At 40.5% G+C, this 21,661-nt stretch overlaps 1 protein-coding gene across 1 annotated transcript in view; it reads right to left on the bottom strand.

The window, feature by feature from the left end:
- Positions 1 to 21,661, bottom strand: part of acap3a (ArfGAP with coiled-coil, ankyrin repeat and PH domains 3a) — an 85,883-nt gene that overhangs the window by 32,255 nt on the left and 31,967 nt on the right. The window contains 3 exon segments of the mRNA XM_042491739.1: positions 8,921 to 8,974; positions 9,729 to 9,848; positions 13,536 to 13,593. Coding sequence (XP_042347673.1) covers positions 8,921 to 8,974; positions 9,729 to 9,848; positions 13,536 to 13,593 — 232 coding nt within the window.

Genomic DNA, 21,661 nt, shown 5'->3' with positions numbered 1-21,661 from the left:
CCTATAAAACTAAGCTTATGGGCGTTTTAACTCGGGGATTACAGGCGCTGATGATGAGTAAGACACTTTCTCTATAGATGCCACTGTAGGCGGAGTACAGATGGAGCCAATAAGGGACTGTTCTTTATTAAAGAAAGGAGGGGGTGTTACTTGCTTTCTTAAAGTTTCATCTTGACCCTCCCCAAAGCTACAAATATCTTTCCTTGAGCCTCCCTGAGTGAAGAAAATGCACAACCCTCCCTCCACTATAAATAACAATATCTTTTTAAATATTTGCATCAAATATTTGCATTGGAGACAATGAAGAGCACAGACGTGGGTTATTTTCAAAACAAAAGCAAATTTCTTAAACGAAATGTGAATCTTTCATGCAGCTGTGTGTGTGCTTCAACAGAATATGGATGCACTGCACACAACCGGTCATCATTGGTCCTACCACACAAAACCAACACAATGCATGCAAACACACACATCACAGTGTGCACACAGCGGCAGCAGCGGCCAAAATTATACCAGTAACTTGGCACGGCAAACATTATTAGATAAAACATCTGCAAATGTTAAAGTTCAAAGTTCAAAGTTGAAAACAAAATTGTGGAGTTGAAAAAACCTTTGTTTTTTCACTATTGTCATGCATGCAAGAGTAAAGAATTTAATGCTTTTTCCAGGATCTGCTGCAAACGGTTTTAGTAAAGTGATTTTTAAGAAATATTAGAATTTTTAACTTGGATTTGGTTATGTTTGTCACACATAATAGGCGGCTCACCACGATATCATCTGGCGCCACACATTGATTTTCTATTTTTGGAGCTAGGTCATTCCTTAGGAGCACTTTAAGCCAAAAATACAAAACACAAGTTCCTCCCCAGCGCTTAAAAAAATATTTGACATGCCACCCACATTTTGCAATACCCCCTCCCCCCTCATAAATAATGAACAGTCCCTAACCAGAATAAAATGCAAGTATAGATGACTTTAATTTGACCGGCCTTCAAAATAAAACTGTGGCTGACATGGAAGCGGTCATTGTTTTCCTGCCACCAACTCTAAAAGTTTGTTTTCATGGTGGGTTAAAACTTCCTTTAACTGCTCTATAAACTCACTGTGCTCAAATGACTGTGAGAAAAAAGCCGCCCTCCCATCCTGTTTGTTGGTTCATCACATCAGAAACCATCTACTTCACTTTAGAAAGGAATTCCTGCGACGCTGCGCCGGACAACGAATTATCCACCTCGCCTGCAACACACTAACAGGTGAGCAGGCCTTTGTAGTCAAGCACATAAAATGTTTTAACTGCTTTTTGGAGAGCGTCGTGTTTAAAGGCCGCCCTGTTTGACCGTGCATGTATAGTCAGTCTGTTCTCCTGGATTCAAAAAGCGCAAGTGAGAAAGTGAGTCTTGTGCCATCGAGGACTCCCACAAACATGCGATTACTCAAAACAGAAGCAGCAGGGCGGCGGCCATAAACACCCACGTGTAACATTAGGTTAGGCACCGTGAAGACAGGTCTGAGGTGAACTGAGAGTCAATGTAAACCACCACCTTTAAAAGTAGTCAAGTCAACAAGCGCACATCCATGTTTGTGTTGTTGTGTGTGAGAGTGGCGGCGGGCCGTGAGACTTCCTGCCTCTGAGAGTAAAGCCGCCTGCAGCATTCCTGAGCTGCTTTGTGGCAAGTTGACACCCCGAAGTTCATGGGACAAGATGCCAGAGGTTGTGTCTGATGGAAACAACTGCGGGATGAACAACACACGGCATCATAAGTGAAGTTTTAATTAGCCACAATAATGTTGTGGCTGTATGGATGGTGATGCAGGTGAGTTTGTGAAATACTTTGTAAAATATCTTAAAATACTGGATGCATTACCATGAATTAAGGACATTTATGGTCCTGAAAGGTTTATCCTTAAAGGAATTGTTTACCCTCCAAAAGATCATTTTTATATCCATTACTTGTTCCATGTTATGTTAAATTTCTCGCATGGGTATGTTAAACAAATCTTATATCTTGAAATACTGGATGCATTGCCATGAAATTTGGACATTCACGGTCCCTGGAGGTTCATGAATGACCAATCCAAAAATGGAAAAATTCTTGATGTACTGAAGTCAAAGCGGTCTGCATTGAAAAAAACAACTGCATTATGTCAAAACATCTGTTTACAAACTCTCACACAACTCATGAAGTATAATCCACGTCTCATATATCCAGCCGTACGCTCAGTACTTCCCAAAGAGATATCGCTTCTCTGACAGGGAACTAAATTGAAAGTGAAACTCATCCTTACTATTTTCTATCTATGTGTGTGTGTGTGTGTGTGTGTGTGTGTGTTTTTTTCTTGTGTGTCACATTTGACTTCATTGACAGGTTGCATGGAGCATGGAGGCCTGTGAAGATTTTAAGACGGTTACTCCCTTTTTAAGTATCTTATTTATTCAGTCTCCCCTTTAAAACTCGGTGCCAAATAATTTAGAACAATGTTCGAGAGCTGCTTGGATTGAGGCGGATGGTATTTTATGTCAGTGTGTCATTGCATTTTGCTGGCAAAGGGGCTAAAATTTGCATGTTCAACTAGGTGTTTTATTTCCATCAAAGCCAATCGGAGCCGGAGGTGATGAATACCAGTGACTACTGCAGAGTCATTTAACCTGTGTGTGAATGCCAGTTGTAACCGTTCCCAATACATTAAGGAGCCAGATGTTAGCGGGTGTTCGTGGTTTTTTGTGCAGTGGGAAAGAGGCTTTGGACTAGAGCATTTGGCACGAGTTGTGTGAGACTGTGTAAACAGGTGTTTTGATATGGTATGGTATATATGTTGTTAAACACAAACCCCTATGACGTCCAATTAAGACTTTTCTATGTTTTTGAAGTCTTCATTGAATGTGGAGGCAGGCAAGAAAAACAAAGTTTTATTCAGGAATTCAGCATAACACAGGGTGAGAAACTGCTATCCAAATGATCATTCTTCACTTATCAGACACTGCAGGATGCAGGATTTTCCATCATCTTAAGCTGTTCATAAAGTCTGTAGGAGCCCTGCAGACTTTATGAACATCCCCTTATTGTTTGGATTTAAAATCTTCTCAGCAACTAATGACTATCATAACATCTTATTCTCAGAGACAGACGGGTCAACATACACAATGAAGCTGGAATGCGGTCGAACAAAGAAAACACTGTCAAAGAGGTTTTAGGTAAGTGAGGAGTATCTGGCACATCTTCCATGACCTGATATCAGAGCTGAGGAATGAGACGACTACGAACGCCCTCACAATGGACCACTGTGCTGACGACCAGTCTGTTAATTCCCTCTCATTCCACAGACATGCTGGGACACAAACGAATATAATGAAAGCAGTCAAGCAATTATCTTTGGCCAAATTAATGATGTGTACACACAAGTAAAGCACCCTGTCAAATCAGACAGCAACTGTCAACATGTGGTGAGAAAAACTCTGTTTTTTACTTTATTCAAGAAGATCGATGCTCGAAAAATCCACTTCAAACAACTGAAAACTTCTTAATAAAGGTAATTTTCCTGCTGTTGCCACTGTGTGCCTTCGGTTAGAATTGATTACATCTATTTATTTACGATTTTTAAATCAAAAGTAAGTGATTTCTGACAAACAAATGTTCAACAAAAAGTTAAATATGATAAACTTTGTAAACTTTTTTTAAGAGCGCTCTGGAGAAGAGGTGGGAGGAAAATCGATGAGTAAAGTATTGCTATATTTTTGTGTGGCAATACTGAAAATCGATGCAGTCAGCATAAATATATGCCCCCATTGCAAAACTTTTTTTTTTAATTTGTCTTGAAAAATAACAATAACACAATGTCCTGTTGTGTTTTTACGGTTAAAACTGTGTATCAATGCATGTCTTTCGCACGATCCACTGTTTCAACCAAACGTTTTACATGCACATTGCAGAAGATCATTTTGGAGCCTGTGTTTATGATTTCTTTATTTACAGCTTTTGCATTTTATTGGTATTTATGAATCTTGTGTTGTCTGTGGTGTCTGAAAAACTGTATCAAATGGATGTCCTGAAAACTGACCTGATACTGCAAACCAAATTTACCTACGGGTACAAATAAAGGAAGCTGAACCTGAACCTGAACCCAGAGTGGACAAATTTTAAAACTGTCAAAGTTTCATTTGGTTGCAGTCTACGACCTCACTACTAGATGCCACTAAACTACAAACTAGAGATTTAACCAAGTGCCACTAAATCAGAGTGCTGTTAAAACATCTGCAACATATGAATGCACAAATTTTTTTTCATCTCCACAATTTTTTTTTCATTATTAGTTCTATTGTTCCCGCTCCACATCTATCAGTGGTTTTACCATTTTCAACCAATAAAATGTATGTAAAGAAGCCTGTGACTAAATCTCCTATCTCCATAGGATCCTTTTAAAAACAGTGTGTTTTTTTTTTAATTCCTGAAAAATAGCAAAGCGGGTTTGTGACCAGCAGCAGCAATATATGACATATTTTGTTTGAATAAACACACAATGCTAACATTTATTCAGGCGATTGTGTTTGAATAAAGTTACTCCTGACTGTACAAACAATGAAAAAAAGGCCATGTGGCAGGAGAATAACTCGGATCATATAATGCCTTTATCATTTATTGATCTATCGTGGGGTGAATTGCTCCTTTAGGAAACGCAGATCATAACTCCTTGTATTCCTGCTGTTCAGGGGCTTCGAGCTTGCTTTCAATAGCTGTCAATATAAAGTATTTAAAGGGCACAAATAGTAGTGTAAGTATCGCTTTCTCTGTCAGGACACTGTGCTCCCTGTGAGGACACACTTTCATATATTTTTACTTTCTGAACAAAGGATAGTTGTAGTCTGTTTGGAGCGAGAAAGAGTTGCAGCTGCAGACAGAGACGCCTTCCTGCTGTGTTTTACTTTGTTTTCCAGTTTCCAAATATAACAGAGACACCAGTGCTGGCATCTCACATGGGAATAAAACTCATTCAGCGTGTACAGCCGACTGCAAGAGCGTACAAAGAATAAAATCAGCATGTAGCTGAAAATGTACTTGAAAATAATATGTGGTTATAACCTAAATTCTTCCATCCATACATGACTTCTCCACCTAAATCTAATCCTTCAGCAGCTCCGATGTTAGTCTCTCTTTGCATCTTTGTGTCAGTCTCCCCTCATTTCTAATAGATGTTCAGAGAGTCAAACATAAGTCAATAATTTATGGAGTATTCATATGGAGTTTCATGCTTGAATTAAACAGAGGCTGTTAAAGTGTTGGCCTGATTCTGTTGATGCTTTGGAAAAGGAAAAAAAAAAAAAAAAAAAAAAACTATTGTGAAATTTTTGGAAGACGCAGAGGCTCGGCTCGGAGCTAAACTAAAAAGGAGCTATACTTGGCTTGACCTTCACACAAACAGAGCCTGTTTGTTCTGTTGTGTGGCGCTGAACTGGCAAAACGGAGCCGAAATATCAGGAAATGGAGGGAAGCAAAAGCCAAGACTCTTTTATACTTGTCTTGGATCGCTCGCGCTCCGACGTCCTCGTGTATGCGTAAACATATGTGTTTATTTTACGCGTTTTAAGGGCACCCGAGCATGGCTGCAACAAGGACAGTTGGCGCTCAGCGCTCCTATTTGTACGGAGCCATTTCATATTCTTCAGCGCAGTGGCAGCTGTGCAGCAGGAGCATGCACACAGAGGGACATCCGTCACAAGTAGCAGAAATAACCATCATCATTTCTTATTCATTGGAGCGCTGCTGGAGTCCCTCATCTTTCTGGAGCGCTGCACACTTAAATGCACACAGTGTCTTCTCTGATTAAAATAGGAACACGTGAAGGATGTCAGCAGTAAATGTAAATACATCTCTTGAATATTGGTGGATCAGGAGGGTGCATTAAGGTCAGATCATCATCTGTGAAATCTATAATCTCAGGGGGAATCCCTTTTATAACCTCAGTGTTGTGCTTATCTTACTGTACGCCCCCCCCCCCTGCATTTTACATCAAAGTCACAAAGAAAACCTTTGAGAGCCAATCATATTAATGTCCAGTCAGACTCTTGGCTCTAATGGACAGGAGGGAGGGCGAGAAGGGGGGAAACAGGCGGCTGAAAACCCAGCTGAGCTCACAGTGGAAGAGGCCAGCTGGTCCCAGGCCAGACCCACACTCTCTGACGGTCTCTGAACGTGTGACACACTGAACCAGACAAACAGGAGATCTGTCAGACTGACAGAAACACTGACAGACTGATGAAGCTCTGAAGTCTGCATCTGACTGGAACTGGGCAGAAAGACATCGTCCTAAAACTGCCAAAGCTCTCATGTGAATTCATTTACAAAAAGGCCAGAAGGAACAAAAGAAAAGCCTTTCCAGTAAAACAGAGAAATTAACTTTGCAAAGCTTTTTCCGTGATTCTCGCATTGTGCTGCACATATCTATAAAAAAGTGTGGGATAAGTATGACAACTGATCCAAATCTTCATAATATTGTTTTCCGTGCATGCGTCAGAAGAATATTTAATATTTTGTGTGAAACTGTCAAAAAAACCTGTCCCATTAATTGGAAAAAAGAGGTTTTTGTATTTCAGGCAATGCCAAAAAGACATATTCTGCAAAACTGCAATGGAAACACTTTTTTTGCTTTCACAGGTCACATGATGCTATGGCTATGTGCTTGTCGGTAGGAACTGGCTCCCTCATGATGCAGCAGGAGCTACGAGAGCTGTTATTGCATCACATAACTCTTCAAAAGTTGAGCGGATCATATGGAAGTTTTGAATCCACAATTCCTCTGTGAAATCGTGGAGAAATCCCTCATACGTGACTTGTTTTTTCCATTATCGCTCACACAAGATGCCTACGTCACCTTCAATCGAATATAATGACGGCTAGTGCGACGCCTGCAATAGAAATAAACCTGCTAATGTTTTAAACATCCGCTGCATCCGAAACGTCGCATAACGTCACTCAATGGAAACACAGTCATCTCGCAATTGTGTTTTATCAACATTTTGAAAATATGGCTATTGTCCTGTAAAGTACATTCCTGCTTGTCTTCAGTCTTGTCTTTTGACTCTGAAGCACTGAGGCATGAAAAAGTTTTACTTTTCCACTGCTGTGATTACAACTCGTGCAAAAGGGTCGCTATTGTCTGGCGACATGCTATCGACAGTCACCTACATACTGTACACGTGCCAAGCCATATGTAACACACTCAAGGTTACAAAGGGTTACTACTGTCCAGCGGCTAAAGCTCGTCCACGCCTGGCTGAGCGACCGGGTCCATTAACCCTCCATTTGTAAACCTGATCTCTCTCTCCACCAACAGACTGGGAGCGTTTGAGGCGGAGGGAGGGGCTGATTTGCGATGACACATCTTTGTTTGGCTTCAGAAAGGAATGTGATCCACACACACACACACACACACACACACACACACACACAAACACACTCTGCACTTTACAGCAACGTCGAGCACGCAACGGGTTCAAGCTAATGGACTTCAAAGGGTGTCAGGGGGCCAGAGGGGGGCCGGAGGGGGTCAGGGGGTCAGGAGCCTCAGAGGCAGGGAGGGGAAACGATGGCAGTAAAGCAGACGCTCTGTTTAACATCGGGGGGGAGATTTAGAGTGAAAATACAGTAACAGAGCGGGTTATGAGTAAAACATCATATTGTTATTGTTATTCATGGTTGTGAGTCTGAGGAATGTTATCAGGGTCTTTATAAGAGACGAGATGCAAACACTCGAAGATCGAAGCAAAGAACGGCTTTTGAAAATAAAACAGAAATCCACAAGCTCACTTTACAGTACTGTTTTTCTAATAAGGAGGCTCTTATAAAGGGTTTCTCTAACATGTAACTAACAGCTAAATTACCCATTTATAAGTGATTTACTACTTTTTTTAACCATTAGGGACTTTTTGGTACATTTTATGCGCTGTTCACTCTTCTTTTTGTTTAATCTTGGAATTTCCAGCTCAGCTCCAACAATAAGTCTAAAACACACGTGTTAACAAAATTGTTACATTCAGACTGTTAAGTAAGAAAAATGTGCCACTCAGAGTGACTTTTTTTATCCTACAGCCATCAAAGCAAAAAACATGCTTTGGATTATATCTGGGTGTCATTTTTGGCTTTTGTCTTTGAATTTGTCATTTTTCTAATTTTCCACCTGAGCATTTTTACCATGTTTGGCTTATGGAGAAAATACATGCTTTTTCCATAGGTGCACTGTCACAATCAATTTTGCTGCAAATCATTGACACCCCAGGCTGTGATAATAAAAAACAACTAAGCATGTATTATACTGAAAATAATTCAATTTTTGCGTGTTTTTTCATCTAAAAAACATAGTGGCATCATGACAAAAACCTGGCATTTAAAGGATTAAAAATTCTGAAAATTAATGAATATATATATATATATATATATATATATAATTGTTATAAAAGATTTTATTAGCCATTGCAAAAGTCTTTAGTTTCATTTTTTTGAGACCTGATTAAAAGATGTCTCATGAGTCAAGTCAGTTTTATTTATAAAGCCCATTATCACAAGTTAAAATGTGACTCAGAGGGCTTTACGGACTCACGGCTGATGAGAAAAAAAACTCCTTTACGTACAAGTAAGTGCTTTTCTGGAAAGTCAGTGTCTTTTTTTGCCATTTTTCTTCTGAGATGTGATACAGCTGACAGTCACACAGAGACAGACAGACAGATTAACTGATGTGTGACTGAAATAATCCATGTGGAATCAGTTCAGCTCAGTTTGACCCTCTGTGTGGCTCTAAAGGGAATACGGGAGCCTTGTGAGGCCTTAAACTGCCAGTAAACGTTGGATGATATCACTGCTGCTGCTCCGTCTCAATCCACTGTATGTGGAGGACACATGGGGACAGTCTCGAGCAGAGTGGGAGGACTTACCATGTGGTAGTTAATGATTTCCTGGAGGCTTTCACCGCACTTTTCCAGGCACTCCTGCAAAGACAAAATATCATCATCCTTTAACCAGATCATAAATAAAGAAATATTCCCAGAGCAGCTGCTTATTTGTATCCGAGAGTAGAAAAAGCAAAAAAAAAACCTGACAAAAATGAAACCAAAATTTATATGGATTCTAAATGGGAGAAAATGAAAAGATCTGCGATGCTAAAATTAAACTGGTTAATGTCAGTTGAGGTAAACTGGAGGATTTCTTCTCTTGCACAGGAAAAGAAACTCTAATTGCAGGGCTGCTTCAGTTTCTTTTTTTCTTTTACAATGGAAACTACAAATAAGAAAAAGACTTTAATAAGAAACTCTCAATTAGTCTTACAGTTGGAGCCAAGAAGGCTTTTAATAGTACTTAATGTCAGCAGCAATGAAAAGAGTCAGAGATGCCGGTGCTGCGAGCCGAGCCAGAAGTTTCCAGACCGGATCTGATGCTCACTTACTAATCTGTTAGTAATCAGGTTTACACACACACACACACACACACACACACACACACACACACACACACACACACACACACACACACACACACACACACACACACACACACACACACACACACACACACACACACACACACACACACAAAGAAGAGGAAAGTCCCCGTCACAGATGCCACTTGCTGTTAGCAGTCCTATCCACTAAATAAAACACGAACTGTGACATAAAACCACAATAAAGTCTATAATTTTCAAACAGAGCTGCTCGATGAAAAGACTCGGTCTCATTACAAACTCACCGAGATCGTCTCGTCCTTCTTGCACTGCTGAGACAAGTCCCGAATGCCGTTGACGAAGAGCTTGTTGGCGCTGACGTACGCCTTCCCAGCTTCAATCATGCCACTGCATAACTTCACCAGCTGGGGGGAGGACAGACACATTTGAAGCGAGACAAACAGAGGTATCACAGTCACTGCACACATCATATTAACGTTCATAGAAAACTAATAGTTAATAACTTTTATAAAAATAACTTTTTGGCTATTATGCTGAAACTCTCTGTTTCCATACAGACGTACGTGTGACGAATAATCTGTAAAAACAAATGGCCTTAACGCATGTAAATCAGCCAATCACATCTTCTAATGCAGCTGTCAATCATGTAGAGCTGCAATGATTAATCAGTTATTCTCTTTAGTTTTAAACGATCAAATTCACCAACAGGGATTTGAATATTCAATTGATCATTTTAAGTCATTTATTTGGGAAAAAAGTCAAAATTCTCTGATTCCAGCTCCTTAAAAGTCGACGGTTTTCTTTAGTCGTGGCTGACAGTACACTGAATATCAACTGTGGAGCAAACACGGTATTTGAAGACGTCACATTACGGTTTAGGAAAAACTGGTTGATATTTCTTATGTTATTTTATACACCAAACACGTAGAGCTGTTTCAGTACTGATACCAGTATCTGCCTCCATCACTACCTAAAATGCTGAATCTGGTATTGCTGAGTACGCTAGTCCACGCACTGATTCAATTCTACATAATTTATTAATAAACTCACCAGATAACACAGCGAGTTGCGCTGTGCAGACAGCGAAAATGAATTGATATATGGTAAAATAATTTAATGTTCGCCACAAAATGTTTTACACTGGAAAATTCCACCGGAAAAAAAAGGCAACACGTAAAATATGCAAGGCCTTAATTTCAAAGTTAGTAGTACACAGCTGTTTATTTTTTCAAGCACTGGTATCTGGTTGGTACTGGGTATTGGCCGATAGAATGCGGACTGGAAGCAGTGATCAAATATGAATGAAGATACTGTTACTGCACTGCTTGTTTCTCAACTCAGATGTTTTCAGAAACGTATTTTAGTGTACTGTTTAGCTGTAAAATGAGAACGTTGGTGCCATGTTGAAATTACTCGAGCCAAACGAAGCACCGCCCTTCAGCAAACTCTCATTTTACAGCTAAACAGTCCACAAACATATGTTTGCGAAAACATCTGAGGTGATAAATAGGCAATGCAGTAACAGAATCTTGATTCATATTTCATCAGCGATGCCTAGTTTAACAGTCATTGACATGATTGCGTTATAGACTCCTCGACTCTGATTGGTTTGTTTCCGTCAGCCGTAGTGGCGTCTAGCAAACGCCATCAGAAACAGTACTCGTGTACTACTGTCAGGATACAGTTTCAGTAAATATGACAAAAGTTATTTTTAATAAAAGCTACCAACTGTAGCTTTAATGTTCGAGGGCAGTAGTTCACATTAAGGCCACTGTGCTGTTTCTGGGAATTTGGAAGTTTTCTTTTAATTTTTTCATTTCCCCACTTTTATGATCTAATGTTAAACTCTGATGGATTAGAGTCACACATTCACAGGCCAGAAAAAGTATTAAGTGATGCCAGAAGTGCAGATATTATCAGACTCAGATCCTAGTAAGTGAACAAGGTGTAAGTTGCCTCCCTCCAGTTTTTGATGGCTGTGAGAGGTCAAACACACCTTAACTAAAAGAATAAATATTTAAAATAAGAGTGACGACGACCTCCTCTCACTGGAATATGAACTATAGCGGAGCTTTCCAGCACTGATGGCAGCGAAAGAAGAACAGACTTATCCCGGCCCTCACAAACACATCCTGTAATTCAATGTCAAGAGGAGCAGATGGAGCGGTGACACGAGCATTACAGGCAGAGCATCTGGCCGCCTCATTACAACTGGATGCTTTGAAAGCCAGTCAGAGTGCCACGTCACGTTTCAGCGACCTTCAGCTGAGCTGTTCAACAGGACTGAGCCACATTACACTGTTCATTATGCTGCCAGTGGAGGAGGCGATGTTAGCAGGGATTAGGCCTGCAGAGAATCATAATGCTGAGAGATAGCAGCCGAGTGTAATAATAATAATAATAATGATGATAATGATGATGATGATGATGATGATAATAATAATGATGATGATAATAATGATATTAATGATAATGATAGTAGTAGTTATTGTAGTAGTTGTAGTGGTAATTAATATTGATATTATTATTATTATTATTGTTACTATTATCATTGCTTGTTTTGTTGTCATTAGAAAAATAAAAAAATAGTTCAAAGATGATGCCTTTCTGCTCTTTAAACTTCTGGCCACACTTCAACTCGGCGATGCCTTCAGGTGCGCTGTAAAACCCGGCTGGCACAGAGTTGTAGCTGATGAGCAAACTCAGCACGCAGAGAAGCAGATGGCCTGAACTCAACTGCCGGCTTGCAGAGCAGCAGAACAGGCGTGTACCAACAGCGTGAGCTGGCTGAATAAAAACGGCATCGTTACTCTGCCAATAAAGGAAATGCAAAGATGACTTTCAGTGTTTACCTGGATAACGTGTTACAACGTGAGACTTGCTGATTTTATGAGCTTTATATTCTGGTGCAATTTTATTAATAGCGTTATAGGAAGAAGAAAAGGGGAAACCTAAAAATAATGTTGCCCCGATCAGGGGTCTATTTGAAGCCTTCTATTTATTATGTAACATTATTTATTTATACAGCTATTCTTAACAACACTGTGCATTAAATATTGGCAGAAAACGTGTACCACATATTCCTCCCTCTCTCTAAGATGCACATCAATATCTTTTCAGTTTAAAATGCTGTTTTAAGCTCCGGCTGCAGGTCGAAGGTGGCAGCGAAGCCGGATCTGGGTTTGTCCGCGGTAATATGCGTTTCCTTTTGGTATAGATGCTTCAGTATTAAATTAAACAGTAAAAAACTGCTTGTAGTCAAGTTAAATAGTAATCCACGTCTGTGTTTTGATCTAGTTGTTCAAGCTGGATGCTACTGTACCAGAGTACACACGAGCTGCACTCAAGACCACCTTTATTAATGCACCTGGCACACAGGAGTGTGAGGCAGTCAAGCCGGTGGGAAAAGAGTCAATGCAAAGAAAAGACAGTAAGACTGATAAGACGAAATTGGGACATAAACATTGGTGTCTGTGTCATCGTTCTCAAAAGTTTCCGCGCATCCAGACAAAAATGCAAACAAAGTTTTTAAACTAAAATGGGGTAAGAGTCCGCAGTGCTTTCTGAAATCTCTGTTATGAGATCTCCAAAGCGCTGGAGTTGTGACACTAGGTGTAAACTTAGTTATGTGATTTGAAATGAAAAAGTATTGGTGCGAATGTTGCCTAAACCAGAGCAGCCTGAACTGCCAGACAGGTGAAGCCGTTTTAGTGGCGCGTAGAGAAATGGTTGTGTTTTGCTTGAAGCGATCAGCCTTTATAGAGAGAACCAGTCAAACTATTCATACTGAAACTGGCCAATAATGATCTACTCATAAAATTAAAGAAAAACAGAGAAAACAAAAGGGTTTGAGATGCTCTTATTCTGACACAGTTTGATTTTAAGCTGAAATCTGCTACCAGCCCATTACTTTAGTGGTTCCCACTTCGCTCAGTTTACAGCAGCATGAGGTCTTCCAGCACAGCTTTGGTCAAATGCAAATATCAGCTTTGATATCATAAAGGTGAAGGTCATGTTTGAACGTCATGAGCCATTAAGCATATGAATATCTTTACAGGAGCAGATGGACTGACGGATAAAGTGCATCTTACCTTATCTAGTTTGGCCTCGATCTCCACCACCTCCGTCTCCACCTCATCGATATTTGCCCTGAAAAACAGAAAGCGAGAGAAGCTGTTAAATCATGTGTGTCTGTGTGTTACTGTATCTCTGGAAGAACTTCCACAAAGATCACTTATCTCATTTTTTTAAAAAAAACAGCCGTTCAACAGTCTGCGTGACATTTCCCACGTTCTGAGAAAGCACGAGGACGTAAATCTGTGAGTGACAGATGGGAATCTTTGCGCGGAGCCAAACCCAGACATGTTCGAGCAGCGACAGGCGGGAGTTTGGGGTGTGCTTTAAGTGAGCGAGACGCCGTCGTGGGAGCAGTTCGGCTCTGTCTAAACAAAGTGACAGACGAGGTCTCGACACGGTGAGGGGGGAACGCGGCTGTCTGGCACTTCTCGAACCTCAATCCACTGACTTTCACTGTCAACACCACCACTAATACCACACCCGACCGCAGCAGACGGAGGTGTGATTTACACCCAGAGGCTCACAGCTGCATGACGTAGCCCCAGAATGCACCTCGCCCCGGCTTCTCCACACGCTGATGTCAATAAGAAGAGTGTGTATGAACAGATTTGTATCTACTGCCGTGATAACCTGCTGCTCATCCTGCGGCTCATCCTGCCATTATCTGCTTCCTGCTGCACAGTGGGACCTCATGGCTTCATTAGAGTGTAAATATGACCTACAGGCTGCTTTCTTCATATCATCACAGCTCTGCAAACCTCAGAAAATCTCCCTATTTTTAGCTACACTGTTTTTGTGACTCGAGGGATCGAAATATCTGTCGGCCTGTCAGTTCGTCACTTTGTTCTGGACTGAAATATCTCAACAACTGTTGCATGAATTGCTATGAAATTTTCAACGGACATTCATGGTCCCCAGAGGTTGAATCCTAATGACTTTGGTGACCCTGATTTTTTGATCTAATGCCACCAGCTGGTTGACATTTTTGGCTTCTAGTGAAACTGTTGGCTGGATTGTCATGAAATCAGAATCAGAAATTAATGAGTCCCTGGTGGGAAGTTTGTTTATGTTGCTGTTGTTCTTACGCACAGAAAAAACATATATACACACACCTGTGTATTCATAATTCTCCACTCTTTACTGTTTTGTCATGCTGATAAACTCTCTTTCATTCATTTTTGCCCATATTAAATAAGGGAAATTTTCTAAAAAGTGTCGATTTGTTTTCTGATCTTCATAACAATCATGCACCTTTTTTACATCAAACATTTTTAGAGTTGTGTGCGCTGCTGTCTTTTTTTTAGTCTTTTATGCATTTTAAGGCTTCAGACATCTTTGTTTGTACACCATGGTGTGATTCTGCAGATGCACGCAGGCTGACAAAGTTTGATTTATGGTTGTGCGCTTGAAACTTTTGATAAATGTCCGTTGATGGAAATGAAAACTATATGACATTTTCAATTTCTGCTTTGGCAAAAGGTTTCATGGTAAGCAGACGCTATCCTTGACGTGTTTAGCATTATATAATATTTATCCTTCTGACAGCTTGTTTTGAACCTATATTTGGACAACTTTGTATACTTTTGGATTTTATTAATGGAGTTAATTGAAGATGAATAGATTTTAAACTTGATTCTACTGATAAAACAAGAAATAAGGTAGTCAGTGCGTCCACTGAACCAAATAATGGAGCTACAGGGCGAATATGTTTTGGTCCAACAAATGCAGGACAGACACACAAAGATGCACGCTCTGTATTTTCGAATATTCACTTCGATCTCTAGTAGATGTGTTAGAGAGGCTTGCCGTGACAACGTAAACACATCATGTGACAAAATATTAGGGTGTCTGCAACATAACATTCTGAATGTGCGTGCCATGCGTGCAAAGTGTTGAGCGACACTTGTTTTTGTTTGAAAGTACATAATTTCTGTCGAGCAACAATTATAAAGTGTCAAACATTGCACCATAAATCAGGCTTATAAACACTGCATTAAAACAGTAACAGCTCATTTGTCCATTCAGCTGTCTTTGATGTTATGTTTAGTTTTCATATGCAGACAGAAAATCTAACACATCTCACAAAAATGCTTGTTTTTAAGAGTTTACCTTTAATTTAGTTTAGTTTTAATCTTTGAATAATGGGTCATCAACAAATATTTTCACCTCATTGTCATCTGACATGCATACTGGCATCTGAGAAGACTAGCTTTCTATTTAATATCAAGGAAAACAAATCCCAGCACGACACACACACACACACACACACACACACACAGAGCAGCTTGTGATGATGAGAGTATCTGTGGCATATATCGGCCACGGCTGGCAGGATATAAAACTTGTATCTCCGTCTCATCTCTTTCTCTCTGGCCTTGGGTGGATTAGGCTGCCTGGCGAGGATGCAGCGAGCTCAGGGGACGCAGGATGGCACGTGCTCTCGCACTCCTCTCCACCCCCACAGCGTTTACTCTCTCCATCTCCCTCTATGAGGATCTGAGGAAGTGAGGAGGGGGTCGTAAAATACTCCAGAGAGGAAATATCTGTCAGGAGCACCGACTCATGCAGAATGGAAACATACATTACCAAAATAATCAATACCATATTATTCCACATGTGGACGTGTGTTATTGTAACCTCAACTGATCTCCTGCTGCACAGCCTTCAGCCAACCACACCCAGGCATACTGTTGCTGTGAGCAAAGCTGTTTTCACTGCTGATGTCATTTTTCAAACTGCCCGTTTTATGTGATAATGCAGAGCTTAGCGGGCTCTCGCTTTTCAGGAGGCTCGCTCGCCCCCACGCCTTTCAGCAACAGCCAGATGGATCTTTGAACATTATTTAAAATATTTTATTTTCAGAAGTGTCTCTAACCAGCACAGTTTGTGAAAAAAAACATTTAAATAAGCAAAAAGAAGAAACAGACTCATGCTTTTCTAAAGATCAACTGCATCAAACTGCGTTTTCCGCAGAGCTTTTAATGTGACAAAGGTTCCTCTACATCTATTAGAAAACATGCAATTGAATTATATATAATATTATGTTTATTTGGAAATAAAATCTGGAATACATTGCTGTCTTTGTACGTTTTAACCTATTATTAAAATACAGTATACACCATATTTTCCAATGCATGTCATTACCGTTTTGACTTATGTCAACTCACTTCACTGTGATATAAATATCACTCTGCAGAAACTCCATACTCACTTTAAATGGATATTCAAGGTTTTTTTGATCAAATTCACACTGTCCTGAGTTTTCTCTTTTTTCTGCTGAAGGGGGTAATTAAATGTTTCCATGCCCCATATCATTTAATTCATCCTTTTATTGCAGGATTTACAAAAAAGCACAGTAGAATAGTTACTTCAAAATATAGTTATAGTGTTAATGTTTCTACATCACGTCTTTATTTTGTAATTCCAAGTAGTACCCAGTTTTTTCACTGAGCCAACAGTCACTTTATTCTGGGTTACCACTGTGTGCGGTACAATACAAAGGTACAATATGATATAGGTATGTATGATAAAATGCAACCCAACCTGTTCTACTCACAGGTGTGTCAAAAAAATGTTTGTGTTGCGTTTTTTTTTTTTTTTAAATTCACGTCAAGCTGACTGTTAGGTGCAGCGGTTCCCCTGAAAAAAGGGTGAGCAGCATCCTCTGACACTGAGAAATGAAGCCAATGCGGAAGTACCAAAAACTGCAGTTTCTCTAAAGGCCACTTGAGGCTGGCTCCAAGAGCAACACAATCTCCAACAGGCTGTGTACGAGTAGGGGACAATAAAGTCGAAAAGTTGAAGTAAAAGTTACTGCAGTCTATACCCTGATGTACACTGCCTGTTTAAGGCTGAAATGTTGCATTGTTATCTCGTCTCACTGGTCTGTATAAAAGGTACGATTGTGGAATTGGTGGACAGAAATGTCTTGCCTTTAAGCTGGCAGCAGAGGTAATAACAGCACTGAATAGACGTCTGTGTAAAAGGGACAGCCGGCAGGATGTGACCATGGACGGGACGACAGTGATGATTTGACAACATGTTATGGGTATGACTAAACAAAGGGGATTTAAAAAGGACTAAGAAGCAGTTAGCAGCTAACCCTGAGAAGAAGAACATCAACCGAAAATGTCTGCAAACACGACATTCACGAGCTTATTACCCTCTAAGCAGAGGACAAGATCAGCCGGCATCAACGGGGACGATAAATTATTGCATTTGCCATGTTTTGCCATTGTTATTGTTTAGAGAGGGCTATAGATGCAAATGCTTTGTGTCACACAAGAAACAGACGCTGTTGTGTTTAACAGCATGCCTCTTGCTTCCACAACGCCTGCATGCTATCTAATATCACACACTGGGGCGGCAATATGCCTGCATTGTTTGCTTCTGTGTAAAAAAGCAAAGCCTGTGTAATGAAGGGTCTTCGTTGTGGCAGTATTGTAGTAGTACTCTGGAGTCCACAAATCAATGGGTGATGTCTAAGTATATGTCTCCATTATTTTCATACAGTCTATTGTCAACAAGACCCTAAGGGGTCACAAAATACATCTGAGGGGTAACAAGATGGTTCACAAGACAAGAAAGACAAAAACAAAATGTCACAACTGCTCAATATTAACTTGTCTTTATCCCTTGTGGAAAACAGGAAAGTTTTCCTCTTCAAACTTCTGAAAACTGACAATATGAAAAGGAAACAACACTCTTTGGTTACACAGTTCATAGCCTAAAAAACTGTAAAGTTGTGCTTTGACACTTCATAACTCTGCATTAAATCTACATCTGTGAGCTTCATGTATGTGACGTTAAGGACACAGTTGTGAAAATTATGCTTCAAACTAGTTTTACATCTTGCTAAATGCAGAGGTGTGGGACAAACATTGAATAGAATAAAATTTGTGGGATTAAGAAGACTAAATTTCAAAGAAACTCTGCTCCATATGCAGCTGAACAAGTGTGGCTCAACACAGTGACAGCTAAGCTCGCTGTTCCAGATGTGCGGACTCTGGCTCGGGGGACAGCTGCTCCCGCTGAACCCCCCTCTGGGCTGTAACCCCCCACTGCCCCGTCTCACTGCACATGCCTCCCATAATGGATGCACACGGCGCCCCGGGCCCGTAGCCACGGCAACCATCTCCTAAGTGGGCCGGAGAGGTCCCCGATGTGCTTGTGAGTTGACCCTTATTCACACCACGGGGGAGCGGAGAAGCTATAACATGAGTCAAAACACGACTACTGTGACAAGAGCTGACCATCGTCAACCATTAAAACCTCATCAGGAGCCCGTTAAACAGCAGTAAAGCTACAACTCAATAACTTTACAACTTGTTACTGCAGAATGAGGTTAAACGCCCCTGTTTGTGCGCAGGATTAGCCCGGGGTCATTTATGTGACATGGAATAGTTTAAGCAGCGGTGTAAAAACATAATTAACACTGAAATTGTGCTGAGTAAGCAGCAGCTCCGGTGGTTTCTACATGCTGACGGGGCGTCCAGAGGAACATCTGAGGTGATGTTTACTGGCCCAAAGTCACTGAATACCTCTGTTTCTCCTTAACTCATGAGCCACCGCACAACTTAACTAGTTTCATACGATGCTTAAAGCCTTTATAAACAGCATAACGAACAGCATTTTGTCCAAGCTGGCATTTCTTTGTGGTTTTTGAGCTACAAGCGTCATTTCACAGAAAATTTTTCCATTATTTTAGTAAGAAGTGGTGGAAAAAAGGACTCAGATCCTATTGGTAAAGAACCACTTTGTGAAAATACTCAATTACAGGTAAATGTCAGCAAAATGCACTTAAAGATAAAAGTATTTATAATACAGAACAATGAAATGAAAAGATGAAACCACACCTATATGTATACATAATGCACACCAACAGGCTGACGAGCTCTTCGGTGGCAGGTTAAACATCTGAACCACTCAGGGTGCTAAAACAATCAACAATCAACAATGAGGTCAATTACAGAGAAAATACACAGAAAAAGTAAATAGGGAAAGAAAAACAGTGATATCAAGGCCATATTACAAAACACCAAACATATCTCATTTGATGATAAACAATATATGAAGATTTATATCAAAATTCATCTTTATATCAAAATCCTTGATATTAAAATCCACCATCAGTCTAAATATAACATGTTTTAAGTTTGCAGACGTTATCTTTTTCCATGTTTGCTTTTTTTCTGTTTTTTTCAAAGCCCAAACCATAGCACCAGTTTTGGGCCCAAACACAATTAAAAACTTGAATTTCTACTGAAAAAATCTATGTATCTTAATATTATTTTTTCCCAGGTGAGGGCTGACATGTTTTTTGCACCATTTCTTCCTTTTGTTATGTCTGCAGTTGGCTCTGGCTCTTCATCTGGCTCACAACCGTTTCGCAGAAAAGGCTTCGAGTGCACACGGCAGCCCGCAGGGACACGGTGCGCACATGATGATCACCACTCTGCTGCATGTTACGTGCATTTCTTCCCATGGGAAACAGAAGCAAACACTGCCAACCAAGTTGCCTTGCAGCCCCTCTCTCCGTCTCTCTCTTCAGTTTCTGTCCCTCTCCACTATATTGCTCCATTGTTCCCTCACTCCCCCTCCAAACCCAGTGGGTCGGCTCAGGCCCAGTCTGGCATGGGCAGGAGTCAAAACTCACATTATTTTATAAGCTGGAGTGCTGAACTTTAGTCTCCCCCCTTTAGCAATGACAATAATTAGATTAAAACAGTTGGCACGTGCTTATGACATACGCCTGTGGGTGAGCTTGCTGAACCCCCTCCAGGGTAAATATAGGATAGGATAGGATAGGATAGTGAGGAAATGACCTGCGCTCTCAGGAGGGCTCTTTGAACTAAATCATTCCCCTGAATACTAAGTTTCATTTAGAAAAAATCTAATTTCACACTGTAATCTTATAATGTGTATCAGCAGACAACACTACAGATAAAGCATTAAGAAAAATGAAAAGCAGCGCCAAATAGAAAATTACAACAAAAGCAAAACATATCTGATAAAATAATTAAAACTATTTTTATCCCCTATCACCTTAGATCACTTCCTGTGCACCGGTGCAGGAAGTTCACCAAAAACACCCGACACCAATATTCTGGTGTGCTGCGAAATACACAGAGCTTTAGCTGACCGCGACAGGCTTAATCAGCATTATGTGAACTTGTTTGGTACGGGTGTGAGAGCGACGGAGATTCATCTAAATATAAAAGTCCTGCACTCTATTTTATATACTATTGAGTAGTTTAATTTGTAAAAATACATCATATGTTTTGTAAATAACATTTTAAACTATAAAGTGTCCAGTAACTGAAGTAAGGGTCGACAGATTATCAACCTGTCTGATTATTGGAGCCAATATTTGTTCATTTTAATGATCGCTGATAAAATTAATTAAAAAGTGCAAAGGTGCTTTGTTGGTGGGAACTTGCTGTATATGATGTTGAAAGTTTTGCTAAAAGGCATTTAAACAGTTTTGTGTTAGAGTTTGTCAAATTCTAAATTTCAACAGAAATATTTTCTTTTTTATTGTAAATGCACAATGTAATATCTGTTATCGGTCTCACTGACTACTAATCGGTATCAGCCCTGAAAAACCACTATTGGTCGACCCCAAAACCAAAACGAAAGTGGAGTAAAAAAGTAAAATATTTTCAAGTGAGAGGAGTAGAAGTATAAAGTAGCAGAAAACAGAAAAACTCAATGAAATAACAGGTATCTTCAGTTTGTACCTCAGCACACAGTAGCTGTGGCTCGGCTGCTGTGTGAAGCGGATGGCCGTGAGCGATGCAGCTGGGCGCAAACGCCCCAGAGGTTTGTGTTTCGGAGGGTGAATCGAGGCAGAGCGGCCTGGTGGTCTGGATGGAGAACGAGCAGGTGGGATGCAGAGGAGAGAGCCAACACCGGGTCCAGGTAGTGACCCCTAAAATACAGCCTCCCCCAAACCAAACCTCCAGCTGCTGCACACCGACTAAACCTACAGCCCGCGGCCCGCTGGGAGGAGTGAATTAGCCAATGAGTGATGCGGCAATGTCAGCGCACTCTGGTTTTGCTGCCAGCATACAAATGAGAACAGCTGCAGAGCAGACGACACGCTCGCTTCAAGAGACCCTCAGACTGTTTGATATCAGTC

This window comes from Plectropomus leopardus, chromosome 8, assembly GCF_008729295.1.
Source record: "Plectropomus leopardus isolate mb chromosome 8, YSFRI_Pleo_2.0, whole genome shotgun sequence".
Taxonomy (NCBI): Eukaryota; Metazoa; Chordata; class Actinopteri; order Perciformes; family Serranidae; genus Plectropomus; species Plectropomus leopardus.
This window is presented reverse-complemented; position numbering and strand designations above follow the sequence as displayed.